This window comes from Geotrypetes seraphini, chromosome 2, assembly GCF_902459505.1.
Source record: "Geotrypetes seraphini chromosome 2, aGeoSer1.1, whole genome shotgun sequence".
NCBI lineage: Eukaryota > Metazoa > Chordata > Amphibia > Gymnophiona > Dermophiidae > Geotrypetes > Geotrypetes seraphini.
The window spans coordinates 14,720,583-14,745,864 of NC_047085.1; the positions used below are offsets into that span (position 1 = coordinate 14,720,583).

The following is a 25,282-nucleotide window of genomic DNA, read 5'->3' on the forward strand; positions in this document are numbered from 1 at the left end:
TTTCTCAATAACAGACTATGGACTTTTCCTCCAGGAACTTGTCCAAACCTTTCTTAAAACCAGCTACGCTATCTGCTCTTACCAGTTCCTGATGGCAGATAAAGGCCAAATGCCCATCTAATCTGCCCATCTGCAGTAACCATTATCTCTTCCTCTCTCTATGAGATCCCATGTGCCTATCCCATGCTTTCTTGAATTCAGACACAGTCTCTGTCTCCACCACCTCTTCTGGGAGGCTGTTCCACACATCTACCACCCTTTCTGCTTTCCCTCAAGCAGCATCTTCAGGTAAATGTTCTTCCACAAACTCAGTAGCAGTTTCCATGGAATCAAATTGATGTGCTCTCCCTTGATGGAACAATTTTAGCTGAGCTGGATACAAAAGAGAGAAGGAAACTTGGCATTGTACCGATCGGGAGCAATGGGGAAAAGCAATGCCGGGCTTGAGACACCTTCACCGAGTAATCCTGGAAAAAGAGAATCAATTTGTAATCATATTGCAGTTTCTTTCTGTTTCAATGCCCGTACAATATCCATTTTATGTCTATAGTTTAGTATACAAAAAATAACCACTCTCGGCTTCCCAGAAGGCTCCCGTCTCTGACCCAGTCTGTGTGCCCTTTCAATGCTAAATGGCCCTGACGTATCTGGCAATCGCAAACAGTCCGTGAGCCATCGCTCCAGAAAGTCCCCAAGTGACTTGTCCTCCACTGACTCTGGAAGACCAACTAGTCATAAATTGTTCTGGCGGGATCTGTTTTCAAGATCCTCCAACGTCACTTTCAAATCGGCCAATGCAGAGGTATGAACTGTATGCTTCTGCACCGCGTCTTACATGCCGCTCATACACTGTTGCGCTTACCATACCTTGGATGTTAGAGAGGCAAAGCGTTGATCAAGGTTATCCAATTTGTCCAGGATGCATTGTAGTTTGTCACCAATCGTCCCCTCCAAATGCAGCTTGTACCTCTGCCATCACTTCAACACCCCATGCCAAGTTGGGAGTCAGAAGAGGCGCCAGCGCTGTGTGGTCCGCCATCTTGGATTCGGCCAGCCCTTATCACGATCTTCTTTCATCGATTTGGCGGCCATAGGAATTCAGAATCGGTTTGCTGAAGTGTCTGAGCAGAGGGCACCATGCGGGAACAAAACCAATCCCAAGTGGGCTGGGCAAAGCATCGATAAAGTGCAGATCTGTGTCAGACATATCAGAGCTGCAATCGCCTGCTGCTCAAAGCTCCATGCTTCCCCTTACCTTGTTTAAAAGCAGACTGAAACCCACCTTTTTGATATAGCCTTCAATCCATAACCCTACTCCCACTGTCCACCACCCTAGCCAGCAGATTAGCCATTCCCCCTAACTGTATCCATGGCATCTTGTTTGTTTGTCTGTCTTGTCTGTTAGATTGTAAGCTCCTTCAAGCAGGGACTGCTTTCTTCGTGACTCTGTACATGGAATGTTGCTACTACTTGGGATTCCGGAATCTTTTGTTACTTTTTTGGGATTCCGGAATCTTGCTATTCTTTAGGATTCTGAATGGAATGTTGCTACTCTTTGGGATTCTAGAATCTTGTTACTCTTTGGGATTCCAGAATCTTGCTACTCCTTGGGATTCTGAATGGAATGTTGCTACTCCTTGGGTTTTGGCCAAGTACTAGGGACCTGGATTAACCGCTGTGAGAATGGGCTACTGGGCTTGATGGACCATTGGTCTGACCCAGTAAGGCTATTCTTATGTTCTTATCCCTTCTATCTTGCTGCACCGAATGCCTGAAGCAGACTGCCAAGTCTCTTTTTCAAGGCTGCTTTTAACACCTCCCACTCACCATAAGATACCTATATCCATCCTATCATTCTCTCTGCAAGAAACTCCCCAACCTTATATGTCCTCTGTCCAAATTAGATTGTAAGCTCTTCTGAGCAGAGACCGTCTATTACCGTATTTTCACACATATAAAGCGCGTGTTATACACGATTTTACAAACCGTGCATAACCGTGCGCGTTATACGTGTGAGTGTGTTTTACAACTTTTTTTTTTATTCCGATCCGGCATCCCCCTGCGAACCGGCATCCTCCCCACAGCTCGCGTCACCCCCCCCCCCCGCGATCCTACATCTCCCCCAGCACCGCAAAACATCTCTTACCCGATTGGGCACTGGCACCAGCACCAATGCACAGGACGTGCCAGTGCCAGTGCCCGAAGATCCTCCCTTGTTGGGCTGGGCTGGGCTGGGCTGTGCGGTGCGAGGGAGATCCTCCTTCTTCCCTGTGCTGGGCTGGATTGGGCTTTGAGCATTTGCGCATGCTCAAAGCCTTCTGATCTCGCTCTCTCCGAGATTCTCAGATTGAGATTGAGGGGGGGGAAGGATGCCGGTTCGCAGGCCAGAAGAGTAAGCGGGAGTGGGAGGAGGTTATAGCAGCATGCGCAGTATACGCGTGTGCGTGCTATATAAAAAAATTTTTTACAGACATGCTTTGGACCCGTGCGCTATACACATATGCGTGTTATACACGCATGCGCATTATATGCGTGAAAATACGGTACATGTTAAATGTACAGCGCTGTGTACGCCTTTCAGCGCTAAAGAAATAATAAACAGTAGTAGTAGGTGAAAGGAGAACACTTACCGGAAGAGGTTTTCTGCGCCCGTTCGCATTCTCATTTCCTTGTTAATCTGCTGGTTGATTCGTGCTCGACGATGTTGGAGTTTGCTGCGCCGAGTCTGAGCAAAGGGATCACAGCCCTGCAAACAAACACAGAAAATAGTGACACTGAAAATTAGGGACGTTTAATAAGTGACTTTATTCAAATATCGGATATACAGTGTACCGGCGAAGTTCGCGGTGGTTGTGTCCCAGGAGCACCCGCGAACTTCGAAAAACCACGAGTATTGGATGTGGGATCGGAGGCGGGAGAGAGCTGCAGGGGCGGCGGCTGCAGCGAATGCCGACGTGGGTCAGGCAGAGCAGATCAAGGTGGGGGGGGGCGGAGGATGCGCACGGTAGGTCCCGGGTTAAGGAAGGGGCGAGTTTTCCGGGGAGTACTGTAATCACACCAAGTGACATTACCAGAAGACATATCACCAACCAGCCTGAACAACAGACAGACACTGCAAACGGTGGACAGAAAAAACCGCAAACGACTGGGGCCGCGAACTCTGAACCGCGAGTTCGCGGGGGAATACCGTATTGCCCTTCAAGGAAAAATCACAGGCACGTTTACAATGCAATGAAATTACATTACATTAGTGATTTCTATTCCGCCATTACTTTGCGGTTCAAGGCGGATTACATCCAAACTAAAACAAGAATTACATTTCAACTTGAAGTAATAGATTAAACGATGAGATAAAATTTTAAGGGAGAATTATGGGTTTTAGATAATGTTTGGTAACTAGAAAATTAGAGAGTACTAAGGGTTTATAGAGTGTTGGATGTTGTGCTGGATAGGTTTAACGTGTTTTTTGAAGAGTATGGTTTTAATTTCTTTCTTGAAGGTTTTGTAATCTGTGGATGAAGATAACAGAGTGGTGAGTTCTTTGTCCAACTTAGCTGCTTTGGAGGCTATTATAAAACAATGCAGTAATTATACATTTTACATAAATCGGTTCCTAAAACAGAGTAGGCCTGATTTTCAGCCGGAGGCAATCAGCGTTTTGCTGACCGCTGATGGTGTTAAACCCGGAAATCCAGTGCTGGATCACGTTTGGGTACTGGAAAGGAAACGGAGCCAGCTAACACGTAGCCAGTTATAATGCAATGTTCAGAAATTAACCAGTTACAGGGCATCACAAAGACATGACTGACTCTTATGGTCCAATGTATGCAGCTACCCTGGCCAGTACAATGCAGAATATATCAGTACTTATGAACATAAATGTTGCCACCCTGGGATACACCAAAGATCCATCAAACCCAGAATCCTGTTTCCAACAGTGGTCAGTCCAGGCCACATGTATTTGTAACTATGACCCAACTGTATTAATAACCATAGTTAGGGTTACCAGACATCCTCTTTTTACAGGACATGTCCGGGCGTCCGGACGGCTTTTCAAAACCCGGCCCTTTGTCCGGGTTTTGAAAAGCTTCCAGGTCAGGACCGCGTCAGAAAGGCCTCTGCGCCAGTGCGGATGCAACGCCTACACGTGCGCAGATGCCCTCTCGATGCGGCTCCAAGCGCAAGAACTGGTTGAGGAGGTGAGGCTGGGGGAGTGACTTGGGGGGGGAACAGGGTGGGGCCTGGGGGCGGGGCCATAGGTCTGGATTTTACAATAGTAAAATCTGGTAACCGTAACTGTCCATTGTAAATTTCTGGGTAAGTGACCCAACCTCCTGTTATGTAATCTGACCTTGAACTGAATAGGTAAAAGCGGAATAGGAAACCCGATTAACATAACAAATGTAGACCTTTAAAACATTACCTACAATTCTATTGCCTACCTTTCACTTAGCCGCGATTCTGTAAATGGTGCCGTTGCATGATTGACATACAAATGGCACCGCCCAAATAACGGCACCGTTTGCAGAACCCGGCCCCAAGTCTCTGCCCTCTCATCTCAAATTTAAGCATGGATTATTAAAGAAACTGCTGAAATGAACAAAACTTCTTGTTTCTTCTTTGGATTTAATGTCCAGCCCTCCTTTCTTTTCATGCTTCAAAACATAAAAATGTCATTAAGTATTATATAATAGGGATTGGTGTCTTTCTCTATAATCTATTACTCTGCACACTCTACCTTTGCAGCCATCACTTCTCATCTATGGAATAAGAACATAAGAATAGCCTCACTGGGTCAGATCAAAAGTCCATCAAGTCCAGTAGCCCGTTCTCACGGTGGCCAATCCAGGCCCCTAATACCTGGCCAAAACCCAAGGAGAAGCAATATTTCATGCTACTGATCCCGGGAAAGCAGTGGTTTCCCCCATGTCTTTCTCAATAACACCTATGGACTTTTCCTCCAGGAACTTGTCCAAACCTTTCTTAAAACCAGCTATGCTATCCACTCTTACTACATCCTCAGGTAATGCGTTCCAGAGCTTAACTATTCTTGAGTGAAAAAATATTTCCTCCTATTGGTTTTTAAAGTATTTCCCTGTAACTTCGTCGAGTGTCCCCTAGTCTTTGTAATTTTTGACGGAGTGAAAAATCGATCCACTTGTACCTGTTCTACTCCACTCAGGATTTTGTAGACTTCAATCATATCTCCCCTCAGCCGTCTCTTTTCCAAGCTGAAGAGCCCTAACCATTTTAGTCTTTCCTCATACGAGAGGAGTTCCATCCTCTTTACCATCTTGGTCACTCTTCTGTGAATCTTTTCTAGTGCCGCTATATCTTTCTTAATATAAGGAGACCAGAATTGAACGCAATACTCCAAATGAGGTCGCACCATGGAGCGATACAGGGGCATTCTAACATTCTTAGTCTTGTTAACCATCCCTTTTTAAATAATTCTTAGCATTCTGTTTGCTTTTTTTGGATGGAAGGTTTCATCATATTGTCTACAATGATACCCAGATCCTTTTCTTGGGCACTAACCCCCAAGTGAGGAAAAGCAGCTGTGGAAACCCTGAGAGAACATACAAGCTAGTTTCACGGGAAGAACATCTCTAAACTCACCAGAGCTTTTTCCATTTTTTGGGAAACCAACCAACATTCATGACCAACGGGCATCCCTGTTCTCAATAAGGTCAGTGGAGCCACTATATATAAAGACAAACTGAAGACCTCACAGCCAACCCTGAAGAAAGCCACAGCATGATGGCTGAAACGTCGGCTTCTACCTGACAAGACGAACAAGAAAGTATATTTGGACAAACAATTACAGCACAAGCTCAAAATAGTCTCTTGATTGAGTGTTTAGGTGGCATCAAGGTGACTGGTCCCTGGCACCTCAAATCTGGAAGAGATGGGATGCACCTTGCTGATTCTACACATCCCTGGTGAGGAAAAGCAGCTCTTAGGACAGATGGACCTTTTGGTACTACAGTGGTGCCTCACACAACGAACTTAATTCGTTCCAGGAGCAAGTTTGTTATGCGAAAAGTTCGTTATGTGAAACGCGTTTTCCCATAACAATACATGTTAAAAAAAATAATTCGTTCTGTAGCATAAAATATGCTAAGATGACATAAAAAAAGATAAATTTTTGGTTATTATTTTTATTTAGATACATCTAAAAACATAATTGTTTTTTAAAACAACACACATTTTTTAAATTTAAAGACAGACTAAGTAGAGTCTAATTTTACAGTGAGAGAGGGCAGAGTCTCAGCGGCAAAAACTGGGACTTAACTGTTCATTTTTTTTTTTTTTTCTACCGTGTTTCCCCGATGATAAGGCAGGGCCATCAAATAAGACAGCCCCCCCTTTTTAGAAAAAAATGTAAAATAAGGCACCCCCCCGCAAATAAGCCACCCACCGATACCTGCGCTTACCCGAATCGGGTGGTACGGTGGGTGACTCCGTGTGGTCCCTGGCACCCCCGACACGATCGGGGCAAGAGGGAGCTCAAGCCCTCTTGCCCCCCCGACTCCCCGACACGATCGGGGCAAGAGGGAGCTCAAGCCCTCTTGCCCCCCCGACTCCCCGACACGATCGGGGCAAGAGGGAGCTCAAGCCCTCTTGCCCCCCCGACTCCCCGACACGATCGGGGCAAAAGGGAGCTCAAGCCCTCTTGCCCCCCCGACTCCCCGACACGATCGGGGCAAAAGGGAGCCCAAGCCCTCTTGCCCCGCCGATTCCCCAACTCCCCGACAATATCGGGCCAGGAGGGAGCCCAAGTCCTCCTGGCCACGGCGACCCCCTAACCCCACCCTGCACTACATTACGGGCAGGAGGGATGCCAGGCCCTCCTGCCCTCGACGCAAACCCCCCTCCCCCCAACGACCGCCCCCCCCAAGAACCTCCGACCGCCCCCCCCAGCCGACCCGCGACCCCCCTGGCCGACCCCCACGACACCCCCAACCCCCTTCCCCGTACCTTTCTGTAGTTGGCCGGACAGACGGGAGCCAAACCCGCCTGTCCGGCAGGCAGCCAACAACGGAATGAGGCCGGATTGGCCCATCCGTCCCAAAGCTCCGCCTACTGGTGGGGCCTAAGGCGCCTGGGCCAATCAGAATAGGCCCGGGAGCCTTAGGTCCCTCCTGGGGGCAGGGCCTGAGGCACATGGTCGGGTTGGGCCCATGTGCCTCAGGCCCCGCCCCCAGGAGGGACCTAAGGCTCCCGGGCCTATTCTGATTGGCCCAGGCGCCTTAGGCCCCACCAGTAGGCGGAGCTTTGGGACGGATGGGCCAATCCGGCCTCATTCCGTTGTTGGCTGCCTGCCGGACAGGCGGGTTTGGCTCCCGTCTGTCCGGCCAACTACAGAAAGGTACGGGGAAGGGGGTTGGGGGTGTCGGGGGGGTCGGCCAGGGGGGGCGCGGGTCGGCTGGGAGGGCGGTCGGAGGTTCTTGGGGGGGGCGGTCGTTGGGGGGAGGGGGGGTTTGCGTCGAGGGCAGGAGGGCCTGGGATCCCTCCTGCCCGTAATGTAGTGCAGGGTGGGGTTAGGGGGTCGCCGTGGCCAGGAGGACTTGGGCTCCCTCCTGGCCCGATATTGTCGGGGAGTTGGGGAATCGGCGGGGCAAGAGGGCTTGGGCTCCTTTTTGCCCCGATCGTGTCGGGGAGTCGGGGGGGCAAGAGGGAGCCAGGCGGAGAGAGGGCAGTTAAGCGCAGTGCCTGCGCGGAAGGATGCAGCTCGGGCGACTTCGTTGTGTGAAACGAAGTTCGTTGTACGAATCAAGACATAAAGTTCGTTGTGCGCAGCGTGCGCTGTGCAAGGCGTCCGTTGTGTGAGGCACCACTGTACTCTTAACTGTGGTTCAGTCTAGACAGCCTGAGGGTAAACAGCACTTCCTGGCTTATATGACCCAGCAGGTCAACAGGAAGTCTACCTTTAAGGCTGCTACTGAGCCCCCTTCCTCATACACACACACACTCCCTTAGACGCCATTACAGGAAGACAAAAAGTCTCGGGCTCCTAGACACGTTTATTCTTCCCTCCATAAGTAATACACTTCTTCCTCCGTATTCGCGGTTTTGATTATTCACGGTTTTTAGCTTGCTGGCTCCTCCCCCCCAAATTACATCAGCTTGCATAGAGAAATCGCTGATTCCAAGCGTTTACAGAGAAAATCGCTGATTCCCAGCACTTTCTTCACCGTGTTTTGCCTCTCCTTCAGGAACCGGCTAGGTCTCCCACCATGTTAATTCACGGTTTCACAATATTCACAATGGTTTTTAACAGAAAACAGCGAATAACATATGAAAAAAGTTATTCACGGTTTTTCAGTATTTGCGGTTCTGTTAATCCCCTATCACAGCGAATACGGAGGGAGAAGTGTATACCATACCAGATTGTTTCTTATACCACACAAATGTCAACTGGGAATCATTGCGGCTTACATAAGATTAATAAGGTTAGCAATATAGACATTATGAATCATAGCAAGACTATAATGAAAACAGATGCGTTTTTAGCACTTTCCTAAATTGAAGATAGGAGGGGGTCTGACATAAGCAGGCCGGGAGGCGGTTCCAAATTTGGGGGCTTTGAAACTCGAAGGTGGATTCGAAGAGTGATTTCCTCCGATGCACTGGTCCTCAATTAAACAGCTTTGTGGACTGTTGTTACTTATGGGTGAAGTTGGGCAGAGATTTTAGCTTTGTCCGCACTTTGGCGGGACCAGCCGACGGTGCAGGCCCGCCTAAAAAGCAGCCCTTTAAAGGTGGGGCCTCAGTTCATCCGAGAATCCTCAGGTGGAGAGAGAAGGGACAATTGGCTGACTCCGTTCCTCCTCTCTCTGCTGGAATCAGAACGACCAGTGGGGTTTTGTTTTTTTTCAAACAGAGTTTAACGGGCTGCTTAATCAGGCCCAGCAGAATATAGGTTACATCCCTTCCCAGAGACTGTAAGACAAGTCTATCCTCCATTACCACACACTGCAGGCAGATTAAACTAGGATCAGGGCTCCTAAATGTACCTTCTCTTGACCATTGCAGGCACACTCTGGTGTTCTGCTACTTTTACCCGTGCAATTTTTTTGTTGCCTCCTGCTCTTCCAAACTTTCAGCTCTATCAGAACCAGGGCTGGGATCCAGTGCCACTATTCAGAGACTTCTTCCCTCCCCACACCCATGCGGTCTGGTCATTACAGTGAAGGTCCTCAGCTGAAGACCACAGCACCAGAGCTCCTGCCATTAGGAATCATCTTCGAATGAGTGACCACGGCTGCCTTCCCTCAGCCAACCTCAGGGAATGAACTTTCCTTGCCACCTGAGCCACCAGACTACAGAGCTATTGCTCCTCCTCTAATTTTGGCATTGTTAGGGTTACCGGATTTTGCATCTGGTAAAGGAGGGCTTGTGGCCCTGCCCCATTCTGCCCCTAGGCCCGCCCCTAGGTCCGCCTCTGTCCCCGCCCCATTCCGCCTCCCAACCCCAGCCCCATGCAAACCTCATTTATTTGGGACGGGTCTGGAATGCATCTGCACATGCGCAGATGCGATGTGATGGCATCGCATGCATGCGTATGATGTCACTGCGTCACATCCGCCCATGCGCAGACGCACGCCAGACTCGGCCCTGATCTTACCAGCTTTTTAAAACCCGCAGTCCTCTGTCTTTCAGATTATTGATGAAGGCATTAGTTCTATCCATACTGGATTATTGCAATATTGTCTATTTGGGAGCTTCAAAGAAAGTACTTAGAAAACAGAATAGTGCAGAATACGGATGTCTGACTGATATATGGTCTGAAGAAAAATGACCATATTAGTCCTTACTACCGATTGCTGCATTGGTTACCGGTGGAGGTGCGAGTACTATTCAAATTTTCTTGTATCTGTTTTAAGTTGATTTGGGGACTGGCCCCAATTTATCTTTTATCTCATTTTGTGTTGTACAGTCCAACGAGGAATGCTAGAAATTTTCATTTATTCGCATGTCCAAAAATTACGGGTTGCAGATACAAGACCTTTTCGGATAAGACTCTTGCATTCCAAGCGGGTAAGCAGCAGTCATGGCTGGGCAATTACAATGGGGGGGAGTTATGCCTTATGGTGCATTTCGGAAAGGATTCGACAAAATAGAGCAAGAAACACCGTTATTCACGTTGTCAATTGTGACTCGGACAAGAGGTCATGGACTGAAATTGAGGGGGCAACAAGCCCAGGACAAATGTCAGGAGGTTCTGTTTCACACGAGTGGTGGACGCATAGAATGCTCTCCCAGAGGAAGCTGTGACGGAGACCACCATTCTGGGATTCAAGGGCAAGTTGGATGCACACCTTCTTGCAAATCACATTGAGGGATACGGGTTAACAGGGTCTTCATCAGGTAACACCTAGCTTAGCCTCTGCGTGTGCGGGTCGCTGGACTTGATGGACCTAAGGTCTGATTCGGTGAAGGCACTTCTTATGTTCTTATGACAAATTTTACACTATGTATATGTAAGAAACTTGTTGTATTTGTATTTTGCTGACTGTCCTTTCTTCTTCTGTGAAAACCACCTAGAAATCGCTTGGTTATGACGGTATAGAAGAATAAAGTTATGTTATGTATGTATATACTGAAACTACACTATATCCTATCTGTACAGCATCCCGAATTGTATATCCACTGGAATAGCCCAATCCTCCTTGCCGTATCCCATTCCCTAAACTATACTACTGAATCCAAGGAAAACCCGAAAAAATGGGAGCTGAAAAGACTAAGAAAAAGAAGATCTCCCAAGCCCCAAGAAGGAAACTGTGATCAGGGGGAGAGACCGCCTACAGAGACAATCAAAGTAGAACAAACTACTTCACTTGAACAATATTATGCAATAACTATAGAAATAATTTATAGAGAGAATTTATAGAGAGCCCTCAGTCGCACAACCAGCCTCCGAACTCCGGAGGACACGGCTGTCACTGGTTTGCACCTAAAAAGGTGTCAAATGTGAAACATCCTCGGGCATTTGACACCTTTTTAGGTGCAAACCAGTGACAGCCGTGTCCTCCGGAGTTCGGAGGCTGGTTGTGCGACTGAGGGCTCTCTATAAATTCTCTCTATAAATTATTTCTATAGTTATTGCATAATATTGTTCAAGTGAAGTTGTTTGTTCTACTTTGATTGTCTCTGTAGGCGGTCTCTCCCCCTGATCACAGTTTCCTTCTTGGGGCTTGGGAGATCTTCTTTTTCCTAAACTATACTACACCATTCTTGTAACTCCTATGGAAATGCTCTTCTTCTCGTAGAAGTCTCTTTGTAATCATCCTGGAAATGTCCAGATGTCTCTTTTGTAATCCCTCCAGAACTGCAAGGTTGAGGCGGATTAGAAATCAGTAATGTAATCCGGATGTCTGGTAACCTTAGGCATTGTGATCCTGTTGAGTAATTAGCATTAATAGATTTTATTTATTTATATATTCATTCAGTTTTCTATACCATTCTCCCAGGGGAGCTCAGAACGGTTTACATGAATTTATTCAGGTACTCGAGCATTTTCCCCTGTCTGTCCTGGAGGACTCGCAATCCATCTAAAGCAACTGGGGCAATGGGGGAATTAAGTGACTTGTCCAGGGTCACAAGCAGCAGCGTGGGTTTGAACTCGCAATCTCACGGTGCCACATCTAGAAGCAGAGGAATGGCTCCAAATTAGAACAATTTAAAACAGTGCAGGGTCTCGAAAACTCTGCAAAGCCACGGCTCGAGGGTACCCGGAAGTGTGCGGACGTCGACGCAGTGACATCACACACATGTGCAACGTCCTTAGGTCGACGTCCATACATGCGCGAAAGCCCTCCAGACGGGGTCCTGAGCCACCAGTGGGAGGTGCTGGAATGGAAGAGGAGGCGCGGAAAGAAGGACAGGCACTAGCACCGGTTGACTGTCTACAGGCGGTCCTGTCTCTCGCCATAAGAGGCACGTCCTGCAGGCAGTCAGCCAACACCAGCCCCTCTCATCCTCCCCGGAATCTTGGGCAGCACACAGTATGTGATACACTGAGTTAGAGCACCAGGCTGAGACCCACTGAAGGCAGAGTTCCAATCACATTGTGGCTCCTAATCTTGGAAAAGCCACTTTTTAGTCCTTCTGTGCCTCAGGTACAAACAAGTCCAAATTGCAAGCCCTCTGGAAGGCAGGAAAATACCTACCGTCTTTTTCGCTCCATAAGACGCACCCTAGATTTAGAGGAGGAAAAACCAAGAAAAAATATTCTGAACCAAATATTCCCTCCCTTCCTCCTTCCTTATTATGCCCCAAGTTCATGCTCCCTCCCCCTCACTGCCTTCCAGCCTTTGTCCTTCCTCCCTCCTGCACCAAAGCCTGCCTGCCTTCCTCCCTCCCTGCCGCACCGAAGTCTGCCTTCCTCCTGCACTGAAGCCTGCCTGCCTTCCTTCCTGCTGCGCCGATTCCTCCTCCCTGGTCCGTCGCTTGCCCACTGCTGCCGCAACTCCACAAAGAGAAGAGCCGGCGGTGTGCAATCGGGCCCACAAGCCTTCCCCTGACGTCTATTCTGACGTCAGAGATAAGGTCCAGGCCAGTGATTGTCAGGCCGGATCTTCTTTCCGACATTAGAATGGATGTCGGGTAGACTTGTGGGCCCGATTGCACGCCGGTGGCCCTTCTCTTTCTTTCCTGTGGCGGCGATTGGGTAAAAGGGCGGCGAGCAGCACCAGAAGCATTGGGGGGGGGAGGGGCAACGATCAGCAGCAGAACGCCGGGGGGGGCCCAAGGTGTATTCACCCCATAAGACGCACCCCCTTTTTGGGAGTGGAAAAAATGCATCTTATGGAGCAAAAAATACAGCATTACACCTATGAACTACTTATTCTGACCTTTCCCTGGAAATTGTCAGGTAGTTTAAACCCAGTACTGTAGCATATAACATCATCAGAACAGACTCAATTCTGAGGCAAATTTTTTTAATGAAGTAACTTAAAAACAAGGAAATAATTAACTTGCAGCTCCAGTTGTTATGTAAAGAATTGTAGCCTCTGCTATTAGTCCACTCTCAAACAGTGTACCCTAGGTTCAGGGAACTGGCAGAGTATTTCAGTACACAGTGAGTAGCAATGTTGTGGTTTGCTGTGGAATACAAAGGTTTCAAAGAAACAAAAAAAAAAAACCTTGCTGGAATTACAGTGTTTTTTTGCAGACAAACACTGGCTAGATCAGAGAGAGCTGCTGGCCACCATGCTCTCAGGGCAGAGAGGAAAGGGGAACCCGGGAAGGGGGAGGGGAGGGGTTGCTGATAACCCAGCATACGCAGAAGGCAAGCAACCAATAGGAAGTAGTCCATAATCCGAAGGAGCCTATGATAGAGAACTACAACATCACATACTTTTGTAGTCTGAGAGCACAATCTCATCTTTTAAAACACAGGCTGTGCATGGAGAGTGTGGCAATGCAGTTAGACCAGGGGTCTCAAAGTCCCTTCTTGAGGGCCGCAATCCAGTCGGGTTTTCAGGATTTCCCCAATCAATATGCATTGAAAGCAGTGCATGCGCATGGATCTCATGCATATTCATTGGGGAAATCTTGAAAACAAGACTGGATTGCGGCCCTCAAGGAGGGACTTTGAGATCCCTGGATTAGAGTGTCTATGTCAGGGATGGGCAACTCCGGTCCTCGAAGGCCGGAATCCAGTCGGGTTTTCAGGATTTCCCCAATCAATATGCATGAGACCTATGTGCATGCACTGCTTTCAATGCATATTCATTGGGGAAGTCCAGAAAACCCGACTGGATTATGGCCCTCAAGGAGGGACTTTGAGATCCCTGAGTTAGACCTACAGTCTCAGCCCCCCCACCCCCCCCGAGGTTGTGGGTTCAAACCCCCATACTGCTCCCTATGACTCTGGGCAAATCACTTACCCCCATTTCACAAAACGTGCAAGCAGTTTTTAGCCCAGCCGGCGCACCGGATGCTCTGCGCTGTTCCAACGCTCCTAGGATCTCGTTGGAGCAGCGCAAAGGATGCAGCACGCCGGCCGGCACTAAAAACCACGTGTGCGAGTTCGTAAAAGGGCAGGATTAATCCTCCACTGCCCCAGGTACATTACATAGATTGTAAGCCAACCGGAACAGACAGGGAAAATGCCCATATAGAAACTGTTTTGAGTGTGGTTGTAAAGGTAGAAAAAGGCGGTATCCTAATCCCTTTCCCTATGCAATACAAAACAAGCAGCCTGCATCCATGAATATGGGGGCAGAACATTACTTTTGAAAACAGCATGAGCTAAATTTAACGCGTACACACACGGGAGACTTCTTCCATTAATTAATCCGATAAGCACCATTATTAAGCTACATGTATATCATTTTGTGGAGAATTTTACTCCCTTTTTCTTGCAGAACCGCCCCTCATTTATTTAAAAACAGGACAGCTGTCCAGGTGGTAATGCAATGACGCACCCGTCCTATGACAAAAGCTTAATTAGACGAAGCCCAACTAATAAGCACAGGCATCCGCTAAGCTAACATTAAAATCTCCATCAGGCAACATTCGTAAATATACCTCCCACAATTATAACAAATTGAGCACAGAAAAAGAGTTAGTTATTTTCTTTGGCATACCGCCATTTTTAACAAATAAAGTCAAATCAACACGGTGTACAATAAAGAAAAACAACGAGCTATATATATATTTAAAATAAAGGCATAAGGGAAATGCCAATTAACCAAACGAGGGGACAAAGAGGGCACGTTTTGGGCTCCTTTTACAAAGCTGCAGTAATTGCTCCAACGGCCATAGGAATTTAGTGGGCATCAAAATATTTGCCGCGCAGCAGCCGCTATCATGGCTTTGTAAAAGAGAGAGGGGGAGGGGTCGTTTATACTTTAATAGAGTACTTACAAATGCCCGCAGACACCACATAAGTAAACAGCCTAGCAGACTCTATGCTCATACTAGAGAATGACATGGGGAAAAAAATTTGTCCCCATCAACGCGACCACCATCCCTGTCACCGCCCCCGTCCCCGCGACCACTACTGTCCTCGTCCCTGCGACTACTGTCCCCATGGCATCCATACAAGCCTCAGTACTGCAATATTTAGCTTATTCCTTCCTTATAAATCAAAGTTCTGGCTGCTGAACTGGAAAAAGAGATGTTCAGCTGGCAGGGCTTTGTTTTATAAATTTTTATCAACACAACTAATATACTACTTTATCCTAAAGCAAAAAAAAAAAGAAAAGAAATATAAATTTTTTTTCTACCTTTGTTGTCTGGTTTCTGCTTTTCTCATCTTCTCCTCATTCAATTCCTTCCATCCACTGTCTGCCTTCTCTCTGCGTCTTCCATTTGCTCTGTTACTATGCCTCTCCCTTCCATCTCCCCCTCCACTCCCTCCCCCAATTGGTCTGGCACTCATCTTCCCTCCACTTCCCCCTATAGTCTGGCATCTCTCTTCCCTTCCTCTCCCCACTCTCTCTTCCCCATTTCCCTTCAGCGTCTGTTCCATTCCTTTCCACCACCACCCTTCCCTCTCGCCACACCCTTCAACGTCTGCTCCTTTCCACCACCCTTCAGCACCCCTTGCGCGGTCTGAGCATCTCCCTCCCTCTTACCTTCATGGCGTGTTTTTCTTTACAGTGCTCAAGCCGCTGGAGCCTGCCTGAAGTCACGTGTGTTTGCGGGCGGAAGCTTCTTCTCTGACGCAGCTTCCGGTCGCGTCAGAGGAGAAGTTTCCGCCCGCAGACAAGCAATTTCAAGCAGGCTCTGGCGGCTTGAACACTGTAAAGAAAATGTGCCACAAAGGTAAGGGGGGAGTGAGAGAGATAGATGCGGCCATTAGGTAGGAAGGAGGGAGGGGGCCATGTGCGTTCCCTCCTTTAACTGCGGAGACAAGGCCATTCACAGCTCCACAGGAAAGTGGATGGCCTTGTCCCCGTACCCACACTTTTTCCCTCCCATCATTTTGGAAGATTACCTGCAGCTAGCCATGGGTAACAGCTACCGTGTCATTCTCTAGCTCGCACCTCCAATTGAGGAACAGGAAAATTTCTATTCATAATTATTGGTCAGTTCCAGATGGAGGTAAATGGAAATTAAAAGCATGATTCACTAAGACTTTTCTCCTATTAAGAACATAAGAATTGCCATGCTGGGTCAGACTAGCATCCTGTTTCCAGCAGTGGCCAACCCAGGTCACAAGTACCTGACAGAAACCCAAAGAGTAGCAACGTTCCAGAACTCAGATTGTGATGTCATAATGCCTCATTCCACCAATGTCCAAGAGACAAACTCACTGATGTCACAATGGCTGGATTGTCCTATACTTGGCTCTCATAAGAACATAAGAGCTATCAAACTGGGACAGACCGAAGGTCCATCAAGCCCAGGATTCTGTTCCCAACAGTGGCCCACCCAGATCACAAATTCCTAGCTAGATCCCAAGTAGTAAAACAGATTTTATGCTGCTTATCCTAGTAATAGGCAGTGGATTCAAGTTTATTAGGATTTTATATACCGCCTATCAAGGTTATCTAAGCGGTTTTTACAATCAGGTACTCAAGCATTTTCCCTATCTGTCCCGGTGGGCTCACAATCTATCTATCGTACCTGAGGCTATGGAGGACTAAGTGACTTGCCCAGGGTCACAAGGAGCAGCGCGGGGTTTGAACCTACAACCCCAGGGTGCTGAGGCTGTAGATCCAACCACTGCGCCACACACTCCTCCCCCAAGCAGGGCTGTGGAGTCGGTAGATAAATGTTCCGACTCCGACTCTGACTCCTCAGTTTTTTGTACTTCAGACTCCGACTCCAGGTACCCAAAATTTCCTCCGACTCCAACTCCTCGACTCCGACTCCACAGCCCTGTCCCCAAGCCATCTCAATAATGGTTTATGGACTTCTCTTTTAGGAAATTATTCAAACCTTTTTTAAACCCGTTAAGCTAACTGATTTCACCACACTCTCCAGCAATTAATTCTAGAGTTTAATTACACGCTGAATGAAGAAATATTTCCTCCAGTCTGTTTTAAATCTACTGCTTAGTTCTAGGTCTATGGAAAAGACTTTGGCAACAAAACCTAAGTTACTTCAGTGTAGATATCCAGAGTTAAAAGCAAAGACTGGCTGCCTACAACATCCCGTGGCAGTCGTCTCACGAGGCTGCCGTGGAAAGTCGCAGCAGCCATTTCAACTGCAGAGCTGGCAAAGGCAGAAGCAACTGGAGATCACTCTTGCCCCAAAGAGGCCACTAGATCCACCAGGGCTTCTAAGATAGGCACAGTGAGGGCTTATGGGTGGTAAAAGGTTGCCAGCTTACAGTTGGGGGGTGCTGGGGGGGGGGGGGGGAGGAAGCAGAACACAGAGTAACCCTGTTTTTTGTCAGGGGAGTTTCAGTTACAAGCAATAATGCACAGGCATTGCCAAATCCAGATTTCAGACTAGTTTCGGCACTGAAGCTGAACCCAAATTTGGTCAACCACGGGTTACCATACATCCAGGAAAACCTGGACAAGTCCTCTTTTTAGAGGACTCTCCAGGTGTCTGGACAGGTTTTTTTTTTTTAGAATGGGGGAGTCTGTAACAGGTTAGGCAGCCCGCAAGTCCGCCCAGTTTGGCAGGGCTAGCTTATATCCCCGAAGTCCAGTGGCTCTCCCCCACTTACCTCCTTGATGCTGCAGATCAATCTTCTTCAGGCCACCAGCAGGTCCTGGAAGCCGCCTCTCTGCAGCGTCTCACCTAAGCAGGAAACAGGAAGTCGTAGCAGAGAGGCGGCTTCCAGGGCAGGCCGAAGGCAGCAGGCTCACCTCGCTGAGCTACTGGTGGCCCAAAGAAGACTGAGCTGTAGCATAAAAGGAAGGTTGGGGAAAGCCATATCTGACTCCAGAGTGGGGGTCTGGAGAGATAGAGAGGCCGTGCCATGGGCTCACCAGTCTAGTTTTACAAATAATAGCAAAAAGATACTCGTAGGACAAAAGAAGAAATCAGGAAGTAGCAGTAGAGCATTTCACAGGACAGAATTATAAAAGTGGCATAGACAGACGGACAAAGCAAATAGTAACATAGTAAATGATGGCAGATAAAGGCCTGAATGATGCATCCAGTCTGCCCATAAGTTATATCCATTAAAAAAATACATGATTTGATTAACTTGTCTCTTCTTTGATATTTCTGGGCTGTAGACTGTAAATTAGGCTGGTATTGTCTTAGGTTCCAACTGCTGAAGTTGCCGTCCAGTCAAGCCACTGTGACATCACTGCTGAGGTTGGCTCTTAGGCATTGGTGGAAGGAGGCATTATGACATCACAATCTCAGCTCAGGAATGTTGCTACTCTTTGGGTTTCTAACAGGTACTTGGGACCTGGGTTGACCACTGTTAGAAACAGGATACTGGACTAGATAGGTCGGACCCAGTATGGCATTTCTTATGTTCTTATGTGAGCCAAGTAAAGGACAATCAAGCTATTGTGACATCACTGCTGAGGTTGGCTCTTAGGCATTATGACATCACAATCTCAGCTCTGGAATGTTGCTACTCTCTGGGTTTCTGCAAATGACAGTAGATAAAGACCTGAATGGTCCATCCCGTCTGCCAATAAGTTATACCCATTAAAAAATACATGGTTAGATTAACTTGTCTCTTCCTTGATATTTCTGGGCCGTAGACTGCAAAGTCTGGTATTGTGCTAGGTTCCAATTGCTGAAGTTGCCGTCCAAGCTCACTCCAGCCTAACCAACCATCCCGTTGTTTGCAGGATGTCTACCGTAAAGACTGCCCAACAACTTTTTCATGTTCCATATTAGTGGAGTTCACATTGATGCTCACTCCAGCCCATCCTACACCGAATCATCACACATGGGACACAGTCTGTGCAAGTCTGACCAGTAGCTCTTTAATTTACATCCTTCGTTTTCTAATTAGAGATCCTCTATTTTTATCCCACTCTTTTTTGAATCCATCACCATTTTCCTCTCCACCACTTCCCTTGGGAAGGCATCGTAGGCATCTACCACCCTCTCCGTGAAAAAGAATTTCCTAACATTGCTCCTGAGTCTTCCTCCCTGTAACCTCAAATTATGCCCTCTAGTTTTACCATTTTCTCTTCTCTGGTAAAGATCTGGTTCTATATTAATACCTTTCAAGTATTTAAACATCTGTATAATATCTTCCCTGTCCCTCCTGTCCTCCAGGGTAGACATATTTAGGTCTTCCAGTCTCTTCTGGTTTCAGGTTTTATTAAGCTTTGATAAAAAACGCTTACAAAAAATTTCAACGCGATTTGCAATGGAATTAAAATATTCTTTAAGACATACAAACAAAAGACATCTTTTGGTTCAAACCCCTTATCATTTTTGGTGCCTTCCTCTGGACCGCTTCAAGTCTTTTTTATATCCTTTGCCAGATACAGCCTCCAAAACTGAACTCCAAGTGTGACCTCAACCAATGACCTATATAGGGATTTCAACACTTCCCTTCTGCTGGTTATTCCTCTTTCTATACAGCCTAACATCTTTCTGGCTACAGTCCCTGCCTTATCACACTGTTTAGATGCCTTTAGATCCTCAGACACAATCACCCCAAGGTCCCTCTCCTCGTCAGTGCTTATCAGCCTCTCACCGCCCAGCACATACGGTTCCCTCGGATTTCTACCTCTCAAATGGGAATTAACTTAGAATCAGATTACATACTAATGCTATAAATGAACAAACGATTCATTTTAAGATTCCGCATTGAACGTATCACATCCTATACCGCCTTGACTGACTTTAAGAGATCTATTAGTTCACCTTCAGCAGCTATCCTACCAACATGCATCTTCAAGCGGCCTTATGTTTTCACATTGCCTGCAAAGACATCCTTCTTGACCAATGAAACATGGAATGTCCTCACTTGTTTGGACCATAAACCCAAAACTTTGCATATATCACCAGCAAAAATGAGCTCCAGAGGCTTTGCAGGAGCTGAAAGAAAACTCTTCAGTAGTAGTTTCATTAAAAATGTGCCTGTCTAGTTTTCAAAATCCTACATGGGATCCCCCCTCCATGTATCCCTCTTTCTTGGAATTCCTCAAACCCTAATTTCACCAGATCCACCCACAAATTAAAATTACCCTTCCTCTCATTAAGAGGCATTTCCCATAAAGGAAAACTAGGGACATCCCTTCCCTTCAGAATCACCCAGCTCTGGAACAACCTTTCCTCCCCTCTTCAGAACCGGAGCTCTCTCCAACTTTTCCACAAACATCTGAAGACCTGGTTATTCTCAAAAATCTGATACTTATTCCATCTCCGGCATTCTAAGCCCTCTAAACTCGTCATACTTGGACCTCTAACCCTTCATTGTAGTTCCTCTCCATCCCTTCTCCTGTAAACCGTGCTGAGCTCCACGAATATGGAGATGATGCGGTATACAAACCTAAGATTTAGTTGAAGAAAAAAAAAAAACAACAACAACAACAAAAACCAATTAGATATTTGGAGCATTCTGTGGTATTTTGTTCTTTGGTTTCTGTTTGTTTCAGCGGTAAGCAGGGCACGGGTATACACTTTGGGGTCCTTTTATCAAGCCGTGCTAGTGAGGTTAGCGCGTCGGACATTTCATCATGCGCTAACCCCTGCGGCAAGCAAAAAAACTAACGCCTGGTCAATGGAGGCGCTAGCGACTAGCGCGGCAGGCGGTTTAACACGCGGCATTCCACACGTTAAACCCCTACCGCGCCTTGATAAAAGGACCCCTTTGAACTAGTATCTGGATGGTTGCCTAAATAAACCCCCCTTTTAAAAAAGTCACACTAGTGGTTGCTATGTGGCAACAGCACCAAAGCCCATTAATTCCCAATGGGCTTCAGTGCCATTACCACGGCTGCCACGGTAATCGGCTTCTTTAAAACAGGCCTATGTAATTAAGTACACAACATAGACTATTTTAATGCTAGCACTTTTTTTTCATTTATTCAATTTTCTATACCGTTCTCCCAAGGGAGCTCAAAACAGTTTACATGAATTTATTCAGGTACTCAAAGCATTTTTCCCTCTCTGTCCTGGTGGGCTCACAATCTATCTAATGTACCTGGGGCAATGGGGGGATTAAATAATAGTGCAATTTGTTGCTTAAGTATAAAATTAATGAATAAATATTAATTCAATCAACAGAGTAAAGCCATTGTTCCAGTTAAATATGTTTATGTTCATGGCACCCGATATCACATTTAGCATAAATTCCCAGCCTGCATTACTGTAAGCAAATAGGTATACATGGACCACACTAATTAATATATAATTAACCAATTATTAAAATTATATAAGGACAGGGCTGAAAGATATAAAGAGGTTGGCTACCCTTATCCCTAAATCATTTCAGACCTGATTGTATGCCTTTCAAAGACAAGGACCTGTGCCAGTTTGATAATTTGCTCTAACCTACAACTCTTATTTTATGCATAAAATCTCATATTAAGAATATGTTAGCAGAGGTTAATTTAATCAAGGTATGTTTTGATTGACACTGTGTATTATATAGAATATTGTGTACAGAAATAATATCACACCTAAAAATTGGAGATGAAAACCTATTTTATGCACATTCAAGCTCAATATTGTAATGCATTTGGTCACCGAGAGAACGTATTATAACAAAGGGGGTATAAAATGGATTTTTATTGGAAATATCCGCTGCTATTTGTAAGTTTGGGCACATAACTCTATCCGTGATTAAAGCATCCTCCCCAAAGACGTAATACTAGATCCAAATTATTGATCAAAGATTTAAGTTATGCCAAAGGAAGAAATACGTGAAATGCAACATTACTATACAGTATATCCAAAGTGCTTTTGGGCAAACGAAAACAAAAGGAGCAGGAGCGGTTTGCAAAAAAAAAAAAAGAAATCACGCAGAGCATGCAAAATCCTGTTGCAAGCTCCTATCTGGGCAAAGGACGGGGTAAACAGTCAGGGGTTCTCCTGGGACACACTGCCCCCCCCCCCGTTCATGCAGTGTCACCTCTCCAGAAATCCCCCCCCCCCCCCCCGAGACCTGTTGCATGCAGTGCATGAAGGTGCAGTTCCCCCCCCCCCCCTTTGTTCCTCTTTATTTCATGTGCAAAGGAGAAGCTAAAGCGGATGAATGAATTCGGGTCCTGGGGGAGACCCCCTCCCCCCTCGCTTACCTTCCTCACGCTGCCGTTCTCCGGGGCTTCGCTCATCCTGAGCCCAGGACCGCGCGCCGCTTCCACTCAACCATCCACCGACTCGCGCGTTACCCCGAGAGGCAAGGGGGACGAGCCAACCAATCGCGTGCGGGGGGCGTGGACAAGCTAATGACCGACGGCCGAGCCGTCCCGTAGGAATGAAGGAAGCGTCTGCGACCGCGACGGCAAACAAACAAACAAACAAAAAGACTGCTAAGACGGCGGCTCTGTTGCCTTGGCGACGCCGATCCGTGGCCCTTCGCCTGACGTCACTGAAGGGGCGTGGCTTGAAAGAAGCCTCTGACAGCCGTAAGGTGAAAGAGCGGATTTGGCGCGCCCCCTGCTGGCCGTGAAAGCTGCAACATCTGGAACCGCTGGGCTGGGCTTGTTTGACCGTCGTGCTGATCGCTTTCCAGCTGGCTCTCTGCACTTATTTGCTTTTCAAGCGCCGGTTTCTCGAAACTGCAGGTCCACAAAAGCACAGGTGCACAGGCCCTGCTGCACATCCTATGGGACATGAGCTGGTGCTGCTGCCAATTGCCTAGTCCAGGGGTGTGCAATTCCGGTCCTCGAGAGCCACAGGCAGGTCAGGTTTTCAGGATATTCACAATGCATATGTATGAGATGAATTTGCATGCACTGCCTCCTTGAGATGCAAATCGATCTCATGCATATTTATTGTGGATATCCTAAAAACCTGACCTGGCTCTCGAAGACCGGAATTGCCTGCCCCTGCCATAAGGCTACTCGATTTCCTTTGGGAAAATCCAGACTCATGGCCACACCCCCAGGACTGCCCAGTTCCGCCTCTGTCATGCCCTGTTCCGCCTCTCAGCCTCAACCCCAGACAGCATCCACACATCGGCAGATGCAATGCAATGACATCACATACATGTATGCATGCACGTGATGTCACCGCATTGAATCAGTGCATGCGTGGATGCCCCTTCCTGACGTGATTTTGTCAGGAAGTTTTTCAAAACCTGGACAAAGTACCGGGTTTTGAAAAGCCGTCCAGACCCTTGGACATGTCCCTTAATACGTATACACTAAAATAAATATAATAACTTTATTTTTCTATACCGCCATAGTCAAACTGACTTCTAGGCAGTTCACATAGAAAGAAGGCTAGACAATCAGCGAATTACAAAATGCAAAAAGAAGGAAGTTACATCATGAATTGGAGAAACATGGTGAAAGAATACATGAGAGAAGAAAGATGTTACATAATACAATGGGTTATAAAATGAAAAAAAACAACAACAAAAAAAAAAACCTGAGAGAGGTGATCTCATTAAACAAGGAATTTGTCAAATAGAACGGTTTTAATTGATTTTCGGAATGTGTTGTAGGTCTGCCTGGCTTTATTTATGTGGTTTCCCAGCCAGGATTGCTGTCTTTTTGCTTGGAACATGAAGGTTCTGCCTAGGAAGGATTTGTATTTGCAGCCTGTGATCTTTGGGTATGCAAAGATGTTTTTGTTTCTGGTTGTACGTGTGGGGTTGTGTAGAGTGAAGTGTGTTTGCTGGTAGGAAGGTGCTAGGCCCCAGACTTGCTTGAAGCAGATACAAGCAAATGACATGTACATCATGCAGGCAAGAGTCTGTCAATGTTATGAGTGTCTGTGTTGGAAAGGATACAACCGCCCAGACAAGTATCATTGTTTGACGACTGGTCCTTGAAAATTAACTGCAAGCAATTTTATTTTTATTTTTTTATGCAGTAGTTATCCTAACTCGAGCAACAATAACGGCTTTGTTACCGTTTGAATCTTCTTATCTTTGTGAACTTTGACAGAAATTAAATCGAAAAAAAGAGAACAGTTGCAGATGGTGGATGATGAAATGTGTGTTTGCTTGTCAACTACCAAGCTGTGTTTTGAGTTAATTTGCAGATGACACTAAACTGTTCAGAGTTGTTAAAACGTATGCAGATTGTGAAAAATTGAAGGCAAATCTTAGGAAACTGAAAGACTGGGTGTCCAAGGGCAGATGAAATTTAATATGGACGAATGCAAAGTGATTGATATTAGGAAGAATAACCAAAATCACAGTTACCTGATGCTAGGGTCCACCTTGGGGGTTAGCGTCCAAGAAAGGGATCTGGGTGTCATCGTCCAATGTATGGCAGCAGCAAAAAAAAAGCAAACAAGATGCAAGGAATTATTAAAAAGGGATGGTTAACAAGACTAAAGATATTATGATGCTTCTGTATCGCTCCATGGTGCGACCTTATCTGGAGTAAATTGCATTTAATTCTGGTCTCCTTATCTCAAGAAAGATATAGTGACACTAGAAAAGGTTCAAAGAAGAGCGACCAAGATGGTATAGGACATGGAACTCCTCTTGTATGAGGAAAGATTATAACGGTTAGGGCTCTTCAACTTGGAAAATAAATAGCTGAGGGGAGATATGATTGAAGTCTACAAAATCCTGAGTGGAGTAGAACGGGTACAAGTGGATCGATTTTTCACTCCATCAAAAATTACAAAGACTAAGGGACACTCGAAGTTACAGGGAAATACTTTTAAAACCAAATAGGAGGAAATATTTTTTCACTCAGAGAATACTTAAGCTCTGGAATGCATTGCCAGACGCATGCGCGGGACATCTACTTTACCTGTAGATGGTCTGCGTATGCGTCTGATGTCCGTGTTTTTATTTATTTATTAATTTTTACTCACGAGCTCGTGGAAAGGGCGGAGAATCAGGACAGAGAGCAGGGCTGAAGTTGGCAGGGATTTAAGGGCAGCAGTGGAGCAGGAGAGTCGGCAGAGATGTGTGACTGGTCCTCAGCAGTCGCTTGTTTTGGGATCAGCCAGCCCAGTTTGTGTCCCTCATTTTTTTTAGTGAATCGCTGCCTGCCTATATTTGTATGCCATTTCCCCTCATTTGCATGCGCGGATCGGAATCGGAACAGGAGGCAGGTTAGTGAATCGGGTTCGGGTCGCAAAGGTTGGGACTAAGTGGTTGGGATTTGATCGGTGGGCTTAGTGAATCTAGCCCTATAACTCTAACAGCAGCATTTGATGCAAGATGTGAAGTCCTAAGGGTACGCAGTGGAAGACCCACCACACCCCCATTTACATGATCAACACAAGTTAAAATAAAACCTTGCAA

General features: G+C 46.6%; 1 protein-coding gene across 2 annotated transcripts in view; it reads right to left on the reverse strand.

Annotated features, from left to right (window-relative positions):
* Nucleotides 1-22,328, reverse strand: part of RHPN1 (rhophilin Rho GTPase binding protein 1) — a 147,560-nt gene extending 125,232 nt beyond the window's left edge. The window contains exons 1-2 of one of the 2 annotated variants that reach the window (XM_033929895.1): nucleotides 22,143-22,328; nucleotides 2,631-2,746 (exon numbers count right to left, since the gene is read on the reverse strand). In XM_033929895.1, the coding sequence (XP_033785786.1) occupies nucleotides 2,631-2,746; nucleotides 22,143-22,178 (152 nt within the window). In that variant the 5' untranslated portion in view covers nucleotides 22,179-22,328. Of the gene's footprint in view, nucleotides 1-2,630; nucleotides 2,747-22,142 lie in introns of those variants that run through there. The other variant, XM_033929896.1, reaches the window with a different exon arrangement.
* Nucleotides 22,329-25,282: the final 2,954 nt, after the last annotated feature.